This window comes from Oncorhynchus keta, chromosome 14, assembly GCF_023373465.1.
Source record: "Oncorhynchus keta strain PuntledgeMale-10-30-2019 chromosome 14, Oket_V2, whole genome shotgun sequence".
Lineage (NCBI taxonomy): Eukaryota > Metazoa > Chordata > Actinopteri > Salmoniformes > Salmonidae > Oncorhynchus > Oncorhynchus keta.
The window spans coordinates 40,535,898-40,557,978 of NC_068434.1; the positions used below are offsets into that span (position 1 = coordinate 40,535,898).

The following is a 22,081-nucleotide window of genomic DNA, read 5'->3' on the forward strand; positions in this document are numbered from 1 at the left end:
CTTTTGTTTATCCATGTCACTTGCTTTGGCATTGTAAACATATGTTTCCCATGCTAATAAATTGAGAGAGTGAGAGAGAGAGAGAGAGAGAGAGAGAGAGAGAGAGAGAGAGAGAGAGAGAGAGAGAGATAGAGAGAGAGAGAGAGAGAAAGAAAGAAAGAGACACAAACCTTTTGCTGTGATGGCAGGCTGCTCCCCCAGCAGCAGCTTTAGTCTCTTGGCGTGGATTTTGCCTTGGTAATGTGACTGTGCCACCACTGCTGAGGTGAAGGACATGTTACACAGTGTGCAACACTTGTTCTTGTCCACGTCTCCCTCCTCACTGCCCTGCAAGGAACACACACACACACACGAACACACACACACACACACACACACACACACACACACACACACACACACACACACACACACACACACACACACACACACACACACACACACACACACACACACACACAGGTTCAGTAAAAAAGGCTATCAGCCAACAAATAGTAAAAACAAAACAAATCTCCCCCTGCATGAAGGAGGATGTTGTTTATTTTTCACACAAAGCTTTGCTGCACAGAATCAGACATTTTAGGGATAAATGGACACCTGAATAGAACAAAAGAATGACACGATTCATCAATGCGTGGTGTGTATGTACAGTATACACTGTGTGTGGTGTGCAGTATAAACCAGCCCCAGCAAATACTTTCCAAACCCTGTAGGTTAGAGCAGCATGGTGCTTAGGGGCCAGCTGTACACTGAGCACATCAGTAAGCTCTATACGCCACAGTTCCAGGGGACAGAAACAATCTACACTCCTCGTGGGCTTGATCATTTGGTTCCTGGTGGGATGCAAATGGAGGTAATTCAGCCGTTGTATGGAGTAATACAAAGTGGGGAGTGATGGGATGAGGACCGCTCCCTGAGACTCCATCTGTGCTGCCCGCCTGCTGCAGGAACACATTATCCTGACAGAGAGAGGGGGGAATCAGAGGGGGTGGAGAGAGAGAGAGAGGAGAGAGAGTGGAGGAAGACAGATACAGTAAGTAAAGCCATTGAGAGAGAGAGAGGTGAAGAAAGAGATATATTGAGAAAGAGAGTGAAAGGGATAGAGTGAGAACGAGAGAGATAAAGAGAGGATGAGAGAGCTAAATGCACCTGGCTGCCAGGAGACAGACACAGCCATTTCTACCAGGAAACGACCCCACCAGGCAGGGTCATTGGCAGACTGATTAAAAACTATTACAACTTCAGACCAAAATTATTCCTTTTTAAGTTGACTTCAGCTCATTGTATTGTGGTGTATTATTTTCACAATTCAACAGTCACAAACATATTTAACTTTTTTTTTTTTGCTGGCTGGAATCAAGCAGTTTACATTTTTAGACACAAAGCATTACTCATATACATTTCAACAACAAGGCAACTCCTATGACTAATTGGGAATGGGACGCAAGCGTAGGATTGATCACCCTGTCGCTGGCCGCCTTTGGGGAGGGTGTATAGTGTGAAAGGCCGAAACACCCTAGGAACCAAAGGTACACTACTGACGATGCGCTCCCCAAATTTGACCACGCTCACTGTTCATTAACTCTTGGAAGTGCTTGCACAAAGGATAGTAACATCTCATCCTGTGTTCTTGGAATCCCTCATATAGTACATTCACATCACTGCACTGAAAGGAATTTTAAAGAGCCATATGATGGATGAGCTCATCTATGACTAAAATGCAACGCTTGTTTGCATGTATTCTCCTCCACTTCAATCTCCCAGTGGAGATAGTGGGTAGTGATCTGGCTACAGCACACGGTGACACAATGCTGTGCATTAAGGCATAGTCACACATTACATGACATCAACAGACATCTCCAGTTCTCCTCTATAGATAGCCAGATAAGATTCCTGATGTCGAAAGCCTAGGCTAGGCCTAAGGTCTGCTGGCTTGCAGGAGACAGTATGTGGATGTGTCCCAAATTTTGACCAGGGCTCTGGTCCGAATAAGTGCACCATAAAGGGAATCGGGTGTCATTTTGGATGCAAATGTCATCTACACCTAGGGTCTGCTGCCTACACCTAGGGTTTGCTGTTTACACCTAGGAACTGCTGCCTACACCCAGGGTCTACTGTCTACACCTGGGAACTGCAGCCTACACCTAGGGTCTGCTGTCTACACCTAGGGTCTGCTTTCTACACCTAGGGTCTGCTGTCTACACCTAGGGTCTTCTGCCTACACCTAGGGTCTGCTGTCTACACCTAGGGTCTGCTGTCTACACCTAGGGTCTACTGTCTACACCTAGCGTCTACTGTCTACACCTAGGGTCTACTGTCTACACCTAGCGTCTACTGTCTACACCTAGGGCTTGCTGTCTACACCTAGGGTCTTCTGCCTACATATAGGGTCTGCTGCCTACACCTTCTCAGAGACATAACTGCTAATCTGGGCTAGATCCTTACTTTCTGTCTGGATAATAGGGGTGAGTAAAAATGGCAGACTACTACCACTCCAACAGACTGAGTGCTGATAGGAGAGCAGCCTGAGTGGAGAGAGAGAGAGGCATCCTGGATACTGCACTGTGAGTCACTCAATGACACACACACTTATACACAGCACCCCTGCCTCCTCCTGCCCTTAGCATGTCCTTGAGTGCTTCTCTCTCTCGGACAGGCACACACGCACGCACGTACGCATGCACACACAGACGCGCACACACAAGTATGCACGCACACACACACACACACACATTTCCCTTACCTAGCTCACCCGAACAGTTAATGCAGAGCAGGCTCTCTTATCATTTCATACCTCATACCATAAATAATGAAAATAAATGGGAAAATGAGACCAAAATATAACAGGAAATGAACCTTCATAAAATCTGAGCCAATCATCATTTCATGGTTAATTAATACAAGATAAATGAGAGTGGGTAATTGCAGAGAATCTAATTAACGCTGAGGTAACTGCACACTGTTTCTGTGCTGCCAGCCAGGTTGCATGGTGTTAATACTTAGTCATTAGGTAGAATCATCTGTCAAAAGGGAAGCATTACCATCTGCATTTACATATGAAACCAATAGTTATAGGAAGGGATAGGCTTAGCATCTGCATTTACATATGAAACCAATAGTTATAGGAAGGGATAGGCTTAGCATCTGCATTTACATATGAAACCAATAGTTATAGGAAGGGATAGGCTTAGCATCTGCATTTACATATGAAACCAATAGTTATAGGAAGGGTTAGGCTTAGCATCTGCATTTACATATGAAACCAATAGTTATAGAAAGGGATAGGCTTAGCATCTACATATGAAACCAATTGTTATAGAAATGGATAGGCTTACCATCTACATATGAAACCAATAGTTATAGGAAGGGTTAAGCTTAGCATCTACATTTACATATGAAACCAATAGTTATAGAAATGGATAGGCTTAGCATCTACATTTATATATGGGCTTAGGATAGATAGGCTTAGCATCTCCACCTGGCACAGCCTGGTTCCTCTCTAGGTTTCTTCCTAGGTTTTGGCCTTTCTAGGGAGTTTTTCCAAGCCACCGTGCTTCTACAACTGCATTGCTTGCTGTTTGGTGTTTTAGGCTGGGTTTCTGTACAGCACTTTGTGACATCAGCTGATGTAAGAAGGGCTTTATAAATACATTTGATTGACTGATTGATTGGCATTTACATATGAAACCAACAGTTACAGGAAGGGTTAGGCTTAGCATTTGCATTCACATATAAGTAATTAATGTAGCAGAGCAATAAATGCTTCTTATGAAACCATTACATATAGGCGGCGAGAACGTGTGTAAAGCTCAGCAATGAACGATTTATAGTTTCGGTTTTGATTTTCTTTCAAAAATAAATGCTTTATGTGGGTTCAACGCTGTAGCAACACAGAATAAAACAATTGATGGTAGTGACTGTCTGTTACTATTACCATTAGAATCTAACCATCATTTATTCACATTATTTTACTTAAACACAATATTCATGTTATGTATATTACATACTTTTAGTATCATATATGATGTCTACTTTTCTATTAATAAAACCCCAATGATGGTAGGGACTGCCCAGTACTGCATATCACTTACTAATAAACCATCCCTTATTCACATTACTTTACTTTAAGGAAAAATTTAAGTCGTTGTGTATATTTTTTTATTTGATTTGATTTTACTTATTTTATTCCAAGTGACTGACTGATCTACAAATCACCTTTCAACATAAATAACAACTAATTATTTGTAGATCAGTCAGTCAGTCACAATTTACCCATGATGCATTGCGGTTTTAATCCTCTCGAACATGGCCAATGAGAACAGGCAGCTGTAGGCGCAATGGACTCTAGTCATTGTAGTTAATTACCACGTTTTCTGCATGTAACTATGATGAGTTGGACAACATGTCCCAGAGAGAAATCTATCTAGGGAAATGGCACAAACGGGGTGTTGAGTGCACATAATTTTTTTTTACTAAAGGGAATTCAAATAATTTAACTTGTTGGTGAATTAGTTATTTACAAAACAAAAATGAACTGACATTTTGGTTAATGCACAGCATTAGTTGATGAGAAAGAGAGGGAGAGAAAAATAAATAACGAGATAAAATGAGAAAAAATGAGACATTGCATTTCAGCAGAAAGACAGAGTGCTCCATTCCCATTCATGTGAGGCATAATAAAATAATATTTTTGGCTTGCAGACAATATATTATCTTTGCTCTCAACTCCATAGCTGCACATTTTCATCGCAGTTTAAGCGAAGCAGCAGCATATCCTTGCGCTTCAAAAAAAGAAGAGATACAGTATTACGCATTACTGCATTGAACCATCATGCTGCAGCAATTGTGTTTCTTTTCTCCAGTGCTGCTGCATCAAAGTCACCACAACAGGTTTCATTGTCCAATGAACCAGACTGTGTCTAGGTTCCCATTGATTTCCAGCAGAGAGTGTGCGTGTGCTTGCGTGTGTGCATGCATGCTCCTGGAGACTCTGTAGGTCTGCATACAGTAGCTGATATGATGCTGGGGATAATTCTGTAGGCCAAGGAACACTCAATATTCTGTCTGTGTTCCAAATAGCACCCAATTCCCTTTATAGAACACTAAACAGCTTATATAGGGCATGGGTACTCAAGTACTATTTGAGCAGATCCATACACACAAATTTCCTAGGTGGCAAAGGTCCGGATAGCGTAGTAACAAACCTTCACCTTGCAACCTATGTGACCCCAAACTGTTCACACCCCTCTTGTTGGCGGAGAGAACATTTAGCATATTTTAAGCTAATTTCCTGCAATTCTACACATTCTTCCATGTCTTATGTGTGTTTATATGAAACCATGGGTCGAAGCCTGACCGATCCGGTCTGCGGTCCGCCAGTTGAAATAGGGAATAAGGTGCTATTTCGGACAAAGCCACAAATGACTCTGGCGGATCTACCTCCGGGCACATAGGGGGGAAGTAGGACAGCAAGTGCAAGAGTAACCGACAAAAAGTTGGTCCTAATATAGACTGGGTCAATGCATTCTATTGCTGTCAGCTGAGGCCATGCAGGGAGGCACTGAGTGGTCCAGACATTGTAATCACTGCTGCTCTCTCTCGTCTCTCTCATACCCCCCAAAAACAGACAAAACTTGAACTGTACTTTATTCCACCTGCATATGTTTAAAGACCTCAATGAGAGGAGTATCAGTGAAATGTTGAGAACAAAGCACATTGTGGCCACACAATACAGACACTGTTGCCCTATTCTATTTAAATAATATTCACATAGGGCAATTAAAATGTATTTTGCAAAATGAGAGGTGACATTTATCATCTTGTGCACTTTTATTTGAAACAGGTAACCAGTAGCAGCAGCCTTTCTCACATCATCAGGGATTAAGGAATGAACAGCGGGTTTCATCTTCATCCAGGCTATTCTGAGTGTAAAGCAATTATAAACACAGCTAGCGTCATCTTGTCTTCACACCATGGATGGCCAAGTAGATGGAATGACTTTAAGTGATTGGCAGCTCTGATTTTTGAGATCTGAGCTTGCAAGCTGCATTGTACTGAGTACTGACTCTTACTGAAAAGTCAGCTAGTTTAATTAATTAGCCATAATATGCTGCATGAGTCTTAATGAAAATTACTTATGACTGTTTTAGAAAGTTACTCTGCATTCCAAATGGCTCCCTATTCCCAATATTGTGCATTACATTTGACTAGAGCCCTGTAGGCCCTGACCAAAAGTAGTGCACTAAATTGGGAATAGGGAGCCATTTGGGAAGCATTATCATAACTGTCATGGTTCCATCCGTCCCCAAGGGACAACAGAGACCGTCCTAGAGACATTAATGACACTCAGGTGTGCCTTATTACTAATTATGATTTCCCTTTAAGAGAGGTGTTTTCTGTTTCCGATTCCCTCCAACCACAGCACGCTCCCAACCGAGGAGGAGACAATGCACCAGTTTCATCGCCTATTGCTACAGGCAGCGCCGTAGTTCATACAGGGCCCCTGCACCGGGAACCCAAGATCCCAGCCCCCGAACGGAATGACGACCACCCAGGTGGATGCAAGAGTTTCCTCACTTAGTGCTCTCTGGTGTTCGAGTTACAGTCCTCCTCGTTCCACACCGACCGGGCCATGATCGCCTACATCATCTCTCTGCTCTCGGGCAGGGCCCTGGCATGGGCAACGGCTGTGTGGGAACAGCAGCCACCATCCTGCAGCTCCATAATAGCCTTCACTGCCGAGCTGCTTCGAGTCTTTGACCACCCAGTCGGCAGACGAGAAGCAGCAAGCCGACTATTTAGACTCCGCCAGGGTGCCAGGCTAGTGGCTGACTTTGCCATTGAGTTTTAGCACCCTCGCCGCCGAGAGTGGGTGGAATACTGAGGCACTGGTAACCACTTTCCACCAGGGTCTGTCTAACTCCATCACGGATGAACTGGCAGCTCGAGAACTGGGAGAGGACCTCGAGTCCCTAATAACGCTGGCAATCAGGTTTGACAACCGCATCCGAGAATGGGTGAGATAGCGGTCTTTGACACCACTCCAGCATCCCGGTTTCCTGAACACCCCAAGCCCACAGAGCTCAGCATGGAGGAACCCTTGCAGTTGGAATGCACACGTCTGAGCCCACAGCGACGTGACAGGCGCATGTGCAAAGGCTGTTGCCTCCACTGCGGAGGTCTTAGTCATCTCTGTGCTGCATGCCTAGAGTTGACGGGAACCGCCAGGGCTCACCAGGACAAGGGGAGACCCCAGACCCTGACGAGGTGTGCAGATTCACCCCAGCTACCCAGTCACTGTCTGTCACTATCTGCAACCCTCCACTCGGACAACCGTCAGCATCAGATTCAAGTATTCTTGGACAGCGGATCATTTCATTGATCAAGACGTCGCAAAATAACTACAAATCCATTGCATGAATTGTCCCATCCCGCTGCAGACTCGAGCCCATGGTTCTGGCGAGGTGGAATATCAGACTAAGCCCATTCTACTGCAGGTTGGGGTGAACCACTCAGAGACTCTTAATTTTCTGTTGATATCTGCTCCCGAGAACGCCTTATCCTAGGGTACCCCTGGCTAGCGCTACATACAGTGGGGAGAACAAGTATTTGATACACTACCGATTTTGCAGGTTTTCCTACTTACAAAGCATGTAGAGGTCCGTAATTTTTATCATAGGTACACTTCAACTGTGAGAGACGGAATCTAAAACAAACATCCAGAAAATCACACTGTATGATTATATTGCATGACATAAGTATTTGATACATCAGAAAATCAGAACTTAATATTTGGTACAGAAACCTTTGTTTGCAATTACAGAGATAATACGTTTCCTGTAGTTCTTGACCAGGTTTGCACACACTGCAGCAGGGATTTTGGCCCACTCCTCCATACAGACCTTCTCCATATCCTTCAGGTTTCGGGGCTATCGCTGGGCAATACGGACTTTCAGCTCCCTCCAAAGATTTCGGACTTGGTCTCCATTCAAGAAGCCAAGAGGTTGAACGGTTGCCAAGCTAGGTGGGCTCTGTTTTTTAGCAGGTTCAATTTCACACTAGCCTATCGACCTGTCCCGCCAACATGATGTCTCTAACATGAAGAGAGACCCCGAGCCCATCATCACGCATTGTGGCCCCTGTGATATGGAGTATTGAGACCACGGTTCAACAAGCCCAGACTAGAGGTCGACCGATTATTCGGAATGGCCAATTAATTAGGGCCGATTTCAAGTTTTCATAACAATCTGAAATTGGTATTTTTGGGCGCCGATTTGCCGATTAAATGTTTTTTTAAATAATGTAATTTTTTACATTCTTATACATTTATTTAACTCGGCAAGTCCGTTAAGAACACATTCTTATTCCCTAATGACGGCCTAGGAACGTGGGTTAACTGCCTTGTTCAGGGGCAGAACGACATATTTTCACCTTGTCAGCTCAGGTGATCCAATCTTGCAACCTTACAGTTAACTAGTCCAACGCAATAACGACCTGCCTCTCTCTCGTTGCACTCCACAAGGAGACTGCCTGTTACACGAATGCAATAAGCCAAGGTAAGTTGCTAGCTATCATTAAACTTATCTCATAAAAAACTATCAATCATAATCGCTAGTTAACTACACATGGTTGATGATATTACTAGATATTATCTAGCGTGTCCTGCGTGGCATATAATCTGACTGAGCATACAAGCATACAAGTATCTAAGTATCTGACTGAGCGGTGGTAGGCAGAAGCAGGCGCGTAAACATTCATTCAAACAGCACTTTTGTGCATTTTGCCAGCAGCTCTTCGTTGTGCGTCAAGCACTGCTGTCACGCCCTGGTCGAAGTATTTTATGTTTATCTTCATGTTTGGGTCAGGCCAGGGTGTGGCATGGGGTTTTTGTATTGTGGTGTGTTTTGTCTTGGGGTTTTGGTATGTATTGGGATTGTAGCTAGTGGGGTGATCTAGCAAAGTCTATGGCTGTCTGGAGTGGTTCTCAATCAGAGGCAGGTGTTTATCGTTGTCTCTGATTGGGAACCATATTTAGGCAGCCATATTCTTTGGTTGGTTTGTGGGTGATTGTCCTTAGTGTCTTTGTTCCTGTCGCTGTGTTAGTTGACAAGTATAGGCTGTTTCGGTTTTCGTTACGTTTATGGTTTTGTAGTGTTTGTGTTTATTCGTGTTTACGTTTGTTTCATTAAACATGGATCGCAATCTACACGCTGCGTTTTGGTCCAACTCTCCTTCACCACACCTAGAAAACCGTTACAACTGCGCTGTTTATGACTTCAAGCCTATCAACTCCCGAGATGAGGCTAATGTAACCGAAGTGAAATGGCTAGCTAGTTAGCGCACACTAATTGTCATTGTGTTGCTGGTTCGAGCCCAGGGAAGAGCGGGGAGAGGGACGGAAGCTATACTGTTACACTGGCAATACGAAAGTGCCTATAAGAACATCCAATAGTCAAATGTTAATGAAATACAAATGGTATAGAGGGGAATAGTCCTATAATTCCTATAATAACTACAACCTAAAACTTCTTACCTGGGAATATTAAAGACTCATGTTAAAAGGAACCACCAGCTTTCATATGTTCTCATGTTCTGAGCAAGGAACTTAGACATTAGCTTTCTTATTGCACTTTTTCGTATCGCACTTTTTTTGCACTGATATTGCACTTTTACTTTCTTCTCCAACACTTTGTTTTTGCATTATTTAAACCAAATTGAATGTTTCATTATTTACTTGAGGCTAAATTGATTTTATTGATGTATTATATTAAGTTAAAATAAGTGTTCTTTCAGTATTGTTGTAATTGTCATTATTAAAAATAAATACATTTTTTAAAAATAGTCTGATTAATCGGTATCGGCTTTTTTGGTCCTCCAATAATCCTTATCGGCGTTGAAAAATCATAATCGGTCGACCTCTAGCCCAGACCCAAGAACCTGACCCCAGCAGGAGACCCACTAACAGACTTTACGTTCTGCCATCAGCCCGTTCTCGAGTACTTCAATAGGGGAGACTCGTCTAAATGAACTAGGCATCCAGGGGTTAATCGGACACTGGAGTTCCTGAGGGGGAAATTCTGGTGGCCCAACATGATTGAGGATGTTGGGCCACCAACATGTGAGATCCAAAGCAAGTCATTACGACAGAGACTGGCTGGGTTGCTCCAACCTCCGCCCATCCCCAGCCGGCCCTGGTCCCACCTGTCTGTAGACTTTATCACAGAGTTACCTCCATCCATGGGCTTACCACTATCTTGGTGGTCGTCGATTAGTTCTCCAACGCAGGCCATTTCATCACCTTACCCAAGTTGCCCTCAGCGAAGGAGACAGCTGATCTCATGATCACGGACTTCCTCAGGACATTGTCTCAGATCATGGGCCCCAGTTCATCTCATGGTATTGGAAGGATGGAGAAAGTTCCTCGTCTGGGTGGAATATGCTCATAACACACTGCCAAACTTGTCCACTGGACTGTAGCCGTTCGAGTGTCAGTTCGGGTACGCTTCCTGAACAAGAGGCCAAAGTAGGGGTACCATCAGCCGAGGCGTTCATTCGACGATGTCGCAGCACATGAATCACACTCACGTGATCCTCCTTGCTCTGCTCCTCTGCCCGACACCAACACCAGGTAAACCGTCACAAAGCCCTCTTTAGCTCCTCCGACCGCGTCAATGGGTATGGCTGTCCACCCGTGATCTTCCCTTAAAGGTGGACTCGCGGAAGCTCGCTCCTCACTACATAGGACCATTAAAGATCCTGAGGAGCATCAACCCCATTACCTATCATCTCCAGCTTTCCAGGTCTATGAGGGTCTGTCCATCCTTCCATGTCTCCCGTCTCAAGCTGGTAATGACCAGTCCCTTCTCCCCGCCCACACCTGCCCCTCCACCCTCTTGACTTGTGGATGGCTGCCTGGCCTACACTGTTCAGCGTCCGTTGGAGGCTTGTCGGGTCCAAGGCATCCTGCAGTGCCTGGTGGACTGGGAGGGCTACGGTCCCGAGTAAGCGGGAGTGGGTGCCTGCAGGGACATTCTGGATCCGGGACTTGCTCGGGACAACAACCAACTATGTGGTGGTCGCTCTGGCTCTGCGGCTGGAGCCGCTCCTACAAGGGGGGGTACTGTCATGGTTCCACCTGTCAACAGAGGGCGGCAGAGAGCGTCAGAAACATTAATGACACTCAGGTGTGTCCCTTTGAGAGAGGTGTGTTTTCTGTTTCCCTTTGCAGTAGCATGATTTTGGTTCCCTGTGTTCGTCCCCACAGAGTGAGTTTTCCAGTCCTAGTAATTGTTGTTTTTTCCAGTATCACTGTTATCATTATATTCTCGTTTTCAAGTAAAGTATTCACGTTAATCCCAAATCATTGATTCCTCATCTGGTCCATTCTCTGCACCTGGGTTCAACCTCAGCCCCTCACAATAACACTTTCATTGGTAACGATGACGGTATTTCAGTAGCAATAGCACCCAAATGGACAATTTATAATTAATGTGGGAATGAGATTAGCCCTCACAAATAAACACACATCACCTCTCATCATCATAAAACTGTATTATACTGAGAAAGCCTTGGCTGGTGATTATTACTATAGTGCTTGGGTGTTTGAATATTTAATTGAGAATTCTTGAGCTGAGTGAAAATATTCACTGTAACGGATTACTGTTGCTTATACAGTAAGTTATTGTTATCAACAGTTAACTACTGTGAAAGTACCTGCTCTGATAATGTAATTAAATTACAGTAAGTGAAAATGGAATGAGACGGAATTCACGACACAAGCGGTTCACAAAATGTTTTGTGTTAGGCTATAAAAAATTATTTGATCAAACAAAAGACCATTCAATGTGTAACAATGAGGATTGGGATTGCAAACAGAGGAAGATTGTCAAAGGTAAACCATTTATTTATTGCAGTTTGTGATTTTGTTACGCCTGTGCTGGTTGAAATAGTTTTTTTTTATGGGGCTCGATCCTCAGATAATCGCATCATATTCTTTCTCAGTAAATCCTTTTTTAAATCTGACAACGCAGTTGGATTAGCAAGATTCTACACTTTCGAAACACGTGAGACACTTGTATTTTCGTGAATGTTTAATATGACTATTTATGTAGCGATCACCATATGCTGTTCTGCTTCTGTGCGCAGAAAGGTTAACAGTGTACTGAGAAAAACACAAATGGATCATACTGATAGATCAAGGACCCATTGTAATTGTTGTAGTATCTCCATAAAGAGCACACCAAATAGTAGGGCTGCACTAAATGGAATGGTGTGTTTTACTCAAACAGTACACTTGAACCTTTTGTCATATTCTCATATTTCTGTTCTCCAAAGGGATCTAAAAAGTGACCCAAACAGCATGAACAATATCAAATTGATTATTCAAATTGCCATGGAATAGAAATGGGAAATGCTGTTTCGCTGTGAAGATAGGAGAAAGCAGCCTTATGTAGTATTTTTTTCAGCCTCATAATAGGTGAGGAGAGAACACAGGGCACCATCTTCTCTCTCTCACACACATTGGCATGCTGTGAAATTGAGCCGTGCAGCCATTTTCAGGCTTCCATAGCTCTGGCGGTATGTTTGAAATGGTTCATTATCCTAAGATGTACCTCTGGGGTAGCACCTATTATTCTTTCCGACTCCATTGGTACTGTGAGGCGGGGTATTTGTGAATCACAACCTGTCAGTATTGGCTGCTGCCACACCATCATGGCCCAGCCATTGAAATTCAACACTCCCCAAGCAGCAGCTCAATACACATTCAGAAGAGGAACGCTGGAAGCACTTCAGAAAAGAAGAATGAAACAATGAGTTTCTTGTTGTTTCACCTTGTAAAGGGGATTACTATAAGCTGATGTCTGCAAGGCCAAGGAGAAGCGCAACGTTTTCCTTTCATTTGAATGTCTCTTTCACAAAAAAAAACATCTGAAATCATTACCTTCTCGTTTCATCTCAACTTGAGAAACCTGGAGAAATATGACCCAAAAATCATTGTATTTGATGTGATCTGTGCATGTTCTCATTTGCTCAACTTTCCTTTCTAACAAACCTTCAGGGGTATCATCCATCCATCCACAGCTTCAACACACTTCACCTAGTGTTATCTCTGTTCTCATGTATAATTCTTACTGTGGTCAGTCTCAGCGCTGACACCCCAGCAAGCCATTTCCACGGCGCTCACAGTGTTCCATGACCACTCGTGCGTGAGGAGTGAAAGCAAACCCGGCCAACATCCAGCTACTGATATCACATCCAACCCTCACTGGGTTACAGATCTCAGAAGTCAGTATCAACAGCCTTCTGGAGAAGTATGTCTCCAGCTCTCTCTCTCTGTCCTTAGCCAGCCTGGTCCCGTCATGTAGACTAACCTTTAGCCAGCTCTTCCTATCGTTGTCTCCATACATGTTTGGCAGCAAAATGAATGAACACAGCGAGAAGTTGGCTAAAGCACAAACAAACTGGACCACCAGGCTAATGCGGCACATGAAAATGGAAATCAAACAGACGTTTGACACAACCACTAAGAGATAACCATTCGTACATGAGGTTCTGTTGACTTCTAGCCCACCTATAAGAAAACAAAGCAGTTTCACATCAAAACAGCCTGGCTATAGGAAACTGGGACATCTAAGGGTGACATGAAAACAGCATAGGCAAGAGCACTAAGCAAAGACACTTTGAATGTCACTCACTCAGTCATTTGTATTAGAGGTCGACCGATTATGATTTTTCAACGCCGATACCGATTATTGGAGGCCCCCAAAAAAAAGCAGATACCGATTAATCGGAATTCTTTTTATTTATTTGTAATAATGACAATTACAACAATACTGAATGAACACTTATTTTAACATAATATAATACATCAATAAAATAAATTTAGCCTCAAATAAATTATGAAACATGTTCAATTTGGTGTTGGAGAAGAAAGTAAAAGTGCAATATGTGCCATGTAAGAAAGCTAACGTTTAAGTTCCTTGCGCAGAACATGAGAACATATGAAAGCTGGTGGTTCCTTTTAACATGAGTCATCAATATTCCCAGGTAAGAAGTTTTAGGTTGTAGTTATTATAAGAATTATAGCACTATTTCTCTCTATACCATTTGTATTTCATTAACCTTTGACTATTGGATGATCTTATAGGCACTTTAGTATTGCCAGTGTAACAGTATAGCTTCCGTCCCTCTCCTCGCTCCTTCCTACCTGAGCTCAAACCAGGAACACATCGACAACAGCCACCCTCGAAGCAGCATTACCCATGCCGAGCAAGGGGAATAACTACTCCAAGTCTCAGAGGGAGTGACGTTTGAAATGCTATTAACTCGCACCCCGCTAACTAGCTAGCAATTTCACATCAGTTACACCAGCCTAATCTCTGGAGTTGATAGGCTTGAAGTCATAAACAGCGCTGTGCTTGCGAAGAGCTGCTGGAGAAATGCACGAAAGTGCTGTTTGAATGAATGCTTACGAGCCTGCTGCTGCCTACCACCGCTCAGTCAGACTGCTCTATCCAATCATAGACTTAGTTATAACATAATAACACACAGAAATATGAGCCATAGGTCATTAATATGGTCGAATCCGGAAACTATCATCTCGAAAACAAGACGTTTATTCTTTCAGTGAAATACGGAACCGTTCCGTGTTTCATCTAACGGGTGGCATCCATAAGTCTAAATATTCCTGTTACATTGCACAGCCTTCAATGTTATGAAATAATTACGTAAACATTCTGGAAAATTAGGCGGCCCAAACTGTTGCATATACACTGACTCTGCGTGCAATGAACGCAAGAGAAGTGAAACAATTTCTCCTGGTTAATATTGCCTGCTAACCTGGATTTCTTTTAGCTAAATATGCAGGTTTAAAAATATGTACTTCTGTGTATTGATTTTAAGAAAGGCATTGATGTTTATGGTTAGGTACACATTGGAGCAACGATACACACCGCATCGATTTTATGCAACGCAGGACACACTAGATAAACTAGTAATATCATCAACCATGTGTAGTTAACTAGTGATTGTGATTGATTGTTTTTTATAAGATAAGTTTAATGCTAGCTAGCAACTTACCTTGGCTTCGACTGCATTCGCGTAACAGGCAGGCTCCTCGTGGAGTGCAATGTAATCAGTTGGTTAGAGCGTTGGACTAGTTAGCTGTAAGGTTGCAAGATTGAATCCCCCGAGCTGGCAAGGTAAAAATCTGTCGTTCTGCCCCTGAACGAGGCAGTTAACCCACCGTTCCTAGGCCGTCATTGAAAATAAGAATGTGTTCTTAACTGACTTGCTTAGTTAAATAAAGATTAAATAAAGGTGTAAAAAAAATATATATATATATATATTTTTTTAATCGGCCAAATTGGTGTCCAAAAATACCGATTTCCGATTGTTATGAAAACTTGAAATCGGCCCTAATTAATCGGCCATTCCGATTAATCGGCAGACCTCTAATTTGTATCTCTGTCACTCACTCAGTCATTTGTATTTCAACCATGCTTCTTCTCTGTCATGACAGTTAAGATTTGTTTAGAGAAAGCATCTAAGGATATTGGGGATGGTGTTATGGGCTTTTTGTGATCACTATCCCTCTCTTGTAGAGCGGAGGGACCTTTATAGCCTCTCTCTATAGCATCTCCATCCCATCCTGTCTTCTGAAGCCAAGCCAAACCACAGATTAAGAGATGTGCAATCTGTTGGATATTGCTGAAGAAGAAGTCAAGGCAACCAAGCATAAGACTGCAGTCACTTCTTGTTCAAGTCAAGGCTGTTCACTACAGTACACCTATGCCTACTCCAATCAGCAGCCTGTGTTTGGTGGTTCTCCGCTCTGCTCCTCCCCTGCCCACACTCCCATGTAAGGAAGGAAGAACTCACAGGCCCAATCATATGGAAATAGACAGTCATCAACTGACACACGACACACATAGCTAGCCACTGGCATTGCATTGGCGTAAAACATTATTTTGGAGACCTACACATCAAACTAAAGTATTTTTTGCCAAAACAAGTCATTAATTGAGGCAAAAACCAGGTACAACTAAACCTGAAAGCAATGTCTGTCCGTATTTATTCTCTTAAAGCTGCAATATGTAACTTTTTGGGCAAACAGAGCAAATTCACATAGAAATGTGAGTTTTAGATCTGTCATTCTCATTGAAAGCAAGTCTAGGATGTGCTCTGTTTCTATGGTTCCCATTCTTAAGTTTCAAACAGCTGAAAATACAATTATTTGGGTAATTGAAAATATATTTCACAACAGTTTAGATGGTACAAATATTCTCTACACTATAAATTGCATGTTTTGTTACATAACCTGAAATTAGGCGAACTGGTCTAATTTTAGCAACCAGGAAATGGAGGAACGATTTTTGCATATTGCACCTTTAACAGCTAGCCCCTAGAGAAAATTAAGTACAAATAGGAAATAAGAACTCAAGTTCATGAAAAACAGGCTGATGCTCACAGAGGTGCTGAAAAAAAGCATTTAAATAAAGCATTTGTTGAGTTGATGGTAATAAATCTAAGCTTAATATTTTACAAACAGGGAGACCAAAATTATATAATACAACTTTCCTCCCTCATCATTTGAATAAATGTAGCTAATATATTTATGAATTGCAGTAAAGTTTGTTTATGAGAAGCAAAGTAGTCTGAGATTTGTCTTGAGTAAACATGAAAAGGTGTCCCTGGAGATGCCAACCTCTGTACAGACCAGCAGAAGCCAACATGTGTAGACGTCAGCCCTCGGCATTTTCCCGCTCCCCGGTCTCATTGCTCTATCTCGCTCTCTTTCTTTCTGTCTCTCTCTCTCGGTCTCTGTCCCTGTCTCTCTCTGTACCTGTCTCCATCTTTCTCTCTCCCCGGCTCTGTCTCAGTCTCTATCTCTGCCTCTCTCTCTCTCTGTCGCTTTCTCCGTCTCTCTCTTGCTGACTGCTACTGGGCGTCCTCAACAAGGATTCTCAGCAGGCAGAGGAGCCCCAGACACCTGTGGAACCTGTGTCTCCTCCTATCTGGTTGTAGTAGGATGACTCCTGTCTCCGAACTGGGAGCTTCACACAGGAACAAGCAGCGGGAGTACAAAGTAATAATGCAACATGAAATCAGAATGACTGTTGTCTCAATGGGGGTCCACAAACAACATGGTGCTATGATCCAATTAAACTAATACTGAGCAACTACCAATTTAGATCGGTGTCCCTAAACCGGGGTGGTTGTTGCTCAATATGCGATAATGTGACTAGAAAACGCTGTATACAACAGCCAACATTCCTGGGACATAGACATGTCTTATATGGGCAGAAAGCTTAAATGCTTGTTAATCTAACTGCAGTATCCAATCTACAGTAGCTATTACAGTAAAAATACCATGCTATTGCTTGAGGATAGTGCACAACAACAAAACACTTTTATTACGCCAACTGGCTTGATATACAGTTGGGGCTCCTGAATGGGGCAGCGGTCTAAGACACTGCATCAGTGTTAGAGGCATCACTAAAGGCTCTGGTTCAAATCCAGGCTGTATCACAACCAGCTGCGATTGGGAGTCCCATAGGGTGGCGCACAATAGGCCCAGCGTCGTCCGTGTTTGGCCAGTGTAGGCCGCCATTGTAATTAAGAATGTGTTCTTTACTAGTTAAATACATTTTCAATAAAAAAGAGAGTTGCAAAGAAAAAACATATCTCAGGCTGGCCAATAAAAGGAAAATATTAAGATGGGCAAAAGAACAAAGAAACACTGGACAGAGGAACTCTGCCTAGCAGACCAGCATCCCAGAGTCACCTGTTGACATTGAGACTGGTGTTTTGCGGGTACTACTTAATGAAGCTGCAGTTGAGGACTTGTGAGGCGTCTGTTTCTCAAACTAGACACTCTAATATACTTGTCCTCTTGCTCAGTTGTGCACCAGGGCCTCCCGCTCCTCTTTCTATTCTGGTTAGAGACAGTTTGCGCTGTTCAGTGAAGGGAGTAGTACACGGCGTTGTGCGATATCTTCAGTTTCTTGGCAATTTCTTGCATTGTATAGCCTTAATTTCTCAGAACAAGAATAGACTGACAAGTTTCAGAAGAAAGTGCTTTGTTTCTGGCCATTTTGAGCCTGTAATCAAACCCACAAATGCTGATGTCCAGACACTCAACTAGTCTAAAGGCCAGTTTTATTGCTTCTTTAATAAGAACAACAGTTTTCAGCTAAGCTAACATAATTGCAAAAGCGTTTTCTAATGATCAATTAGCCTTTAAAAATGATCAACTTGGATTAGCTAACAAAACAGGCCATTGGAACACAGGAGTGATGGTTGCTGATAATGGGCTTCTGTACGCCTATGTAGATATTCCATTAAAAATCAGCCATTTCCAGCTACAATAGTCATTTACAACATTAACAATGTCTAGACTGTACTTCGGATCAATTTGATGTTATTTTAATGGACAAATGGCCAGGCCATCTAGATGTGTCTTTTCTGTAGGGAAGCTAATGATCCATCATGTATGACATTCCTGGGAGTGTGTAAACTAAAAAAAAATATTACCATAGAATTCTTGTATGTTCTCTACAATTACGTACTTGAAAATTGACCAATTCGACACATTCGGGCAAACTCCTGGCAGACTTGATGCAAAATGTCAGTGAGGTAATTCTGAAACTTTTCACACACACTGCTGCCAACTTGTTGACAAAATCTCAATTACACCTCGGCTCCTATATTAATGTAGGGCCTTTCTCTTGCATTTCAAAGATGAAAAAGAAAATGCATGTTTTTTTGTTTGTATTATCTTTTACCAGATCTAATGTGTTATATATTCTCCTACATTAATTTCACATTTCCACAAACGTCAAAGTGTTTCTTTTCAAATGGTATCAAGAATATGCATATCCTTGCTTCACATCCTCAGCTACAGGCAGTTAGATTTGGGAATGACATTTTAGGTGGAAATTTAAAAAAAAAGGGTCCGATCCATAAGATTAAGTAGCATTCTTTTCTCACAAACAAAACCAATATCAATAACAATAACTCCAGCATGGAGAGCCGAGTGTCTGCGGGTTCTCTCCTCCCTTGTACTTGATCATTAATTAGCGATTGGTTGACTGGTTGTCTCGGTCTTAACTGAAAGGAAAAAACAAAAACACGCAGACACTCTGTCCTCCATAGAATGAGTTTGACACCTCTGCCGTAGGGGGATATGTTCAGCCGTCAAAATAAATTGTTTTCAACCCATGGGAGACAGGTAATAGTGAACATGTTGCCAAAGAGACGTGGGTCGTGGGATTAATTTTGATGCAACATTCATTGTCCGTTCCACCTCCGCGAGAGCAGGTTACCACGGTGAACGTACTGTGTGTGGTCAGATTAGCCAGCCACAGTTGTCAGCTGCGATCAGCTCAGCCAGTTCTAGACACAGGCCGCACTGACTGGCCAGACACCACCACCACGCAGCCTCTCTGCCAACCCCCAGGAGCTCACTCTCTCTACCTCCCTCGCTTTCTGCCAACCCTTCAGGGGCTCTCTGTCCCTCTGTCCCTCTCTCTCTCTCTGCTGTGTATTTTTAGATGTCGCCACCTTGAAGCCATGCAACAGCCACGGCCCAGTCACATCCAATCTGTGTTTCAGATATTATACTTTCCCCAATCAAGGAAACGTGTCCTTTTGGAAAGTACTGGAAAGGTCAGGCTACCAACAATATTAAACAATTTTTTGGGGGGCAAAAAAATACTGAAAACATCACAACTCACACCTGCTGTTACAGTCAATACAGAATGACAGTGGATAGTGTGAGTGCATATGATGAGCATCGAGGGATAACATGATGGTAACCATAGCCTAAGGCAAGGTGATAAAATGCACAGAATGGGAGAACTTTTCTGCCAACTTATAATGAGATCAGCCCCTGGGATGGGTTCTGTGTGGAGTAGTAGAGGAGCTGAAGACTGAAAACTGTAATACCACAGAGAGTTACTGAGCAGACGCACTGGAGAGAGAGAGAGAGAGAGAGAGAGAGAGAGAGAGAGAGAGAGAGAGAGAGAGAGAGAGAGAGAGATACTACTGTACACAGGTTATTTTTGAGTTCTCTCGCTCTCTGGGATACTTCAATCTCTCCCACCGCTGAAACCGGATCCCTCTCCTCCCCTGGAACAATATCCTGCTATGGCCCATGAAGGGTTGATTTAAACACCACTAATTAAATAGGAGTGAGGCTCTGAGGAGATATTCAATCAGACCAAAAGTCTTCCCCTGTCTCTAATTGCATCCTCTTTAATGGCTTCTGCATTGAGTTACAGGACCAGGAGTTAAGGAGGAGATTTTAACTGTCCTTCGGGGGCCATGTATCTATTAGTAACCAATGCCGCTAGGCTGATCCAGTACAAAACAGATGGATATGGCCATGGCAGTCTTCTCTTTCTCTCTTGTGATTTGCTGCCGTTTATTGTCTGTGACTGGATTGGCTGCAGACTGAGCATGTCAGCTTGTTAGAGCAGTGTAGTAAATAGGCTGTTATGGGCTTGCATCCCAATTGGCACCCTATTCAGGCCCATGGGGGTCTTGTCAAAAAGTAGTGCACTAGGGAATATGGTGCCATACGGGATCTATCCATAGTGTCTGTGGACAGGACCCCAGTTGAGGTTGAGTGAAACGGATTGCTGCTTAGGAGACAATGCAAACTAACAGACTAATGACGCTGACTAATTGGAAATGGGTTGCCATTTGGAACCCAGCCTGAGTATTTACAATCACTATATCATTGTCACTAAGCAACCAGATATGGAGTGGCATTGGCTTGTGACTCAAACTACAGATAATGAGTCTCGGAGATGGAGCTTCAATCAGTTTCTCTCAGCCTTGAACATCCCACGACAGAGCGAGTTTTGTAATGTCTGATAACGCCACAGCCTACTGATATCATCATAATCCTGTCAAAAACAGATGAGACAAATAATTGAATGCTCTTTCATTTCGTGGAGAAGAGATCATTTGGGTGAAAAGCAAAGGAGCTTTGACAGCAAATGAGACGGGAATACATGCACATTTCATACAGTATGTTACTACCTGGGGGAAAAGGTGTGAGCAGTTTCTTAGCAATTGAAACACGAAGAGAGTGAATTAAGGAATGCTAAGATTATTTTTGGAAAAGAGTTCTTCATTGTTGTCATTTACTTTCTCAGAAAGGATGCGGTGTGTGAGCAGTCATGCTCACTTATTGGTTCAGGGAGTGCATAGATAATGGATTTTATTAAACCGCTCATTTAGCCGAGGTTGAAGATGATGGAAAGCCTAAAAAATGGGAATGGCATTAGTAGGTTTGGGGAGGCGACTAGAAGGGCATGTTGCCACTGTGGTCCGTTCACCCCACCTACTCTTTCCAACAAGGTGCCCTTCTTTTGACCAGGGGCCATAGGACTATGGTGAAAAGTAGTGCACTAAATAGGGAACAGTGTGCCATCCATTTGGGACACAGCCCAATACATTACTCACTGATAAAGCACTTCCCATCGACGTAAACACATCTCTCCCTCATGGATCTGATTTCGTTCAAGTGATTATACGATTAACCATATATTATGCATTTCAGACAATACATTACAAACCCAGCCCAAAGCTTGAACTAAACTGGATGACACTGACCAGCAACCTCTCTTCCCATGAAATGAGCTATAATCGGTGGACCAGTGCAGTTTTTCTGGTCTGGTGTGTTGCTCAGTGACACTACTGTATCCAGTACCATGGACACTGAGCATGAGAACACAACAGTAAACAACCGCTGTTGGGAAGTGACCAATGATATAGCTTTCCCTGCTAACACAGAGAGTACAGAGAATACACTTACTCTAGAGGACGGCGACCCATAATAGACAACAGTATTGGAGCTTTGATCTTAAAAGCAGATGAAAAGGTAAAATAGGGCCTTAGAGAAAATAAATAATTGCCTCAGCTACCTCCAGCAGCCTATTCCCTAGTTGCCATTTTTTGGAAGCTGTTTATTTTTTGCTGTCTGTTCATGTAGGGAAATGAATATTTACTAATCCCCCTATCGAGGACTGCATGCACGCTGCAGTGGGTAATACAGTAATACATTTTACTG

General features: G+C 43.0%; 1 protein-coding gene across 2 annotated transcripts in view; it reads right to left on the reverse strand.

The window, feature by feature from the left end:
• The window catches only part of zmat4a (zinc finger, matrin-type 4a), a 151,579-nt gene that overhangs the window by 62,142 nt on the left and 67,356 nt on the right, over positions 1 to 22,081 (reverse strand). For both annotated transcript variants that reach the window (XM_052461771.1, XM_052461770.1), the window contains one exon: positions 171 to 327. In XM_052461771.1, coding sequence (XP_052317731.1) covers positions 171 to 327 — 157 coding nt within the window. The remainder of the gene's footprint in view (positions 1 to 170; positions 328 to 22,081) is intronic.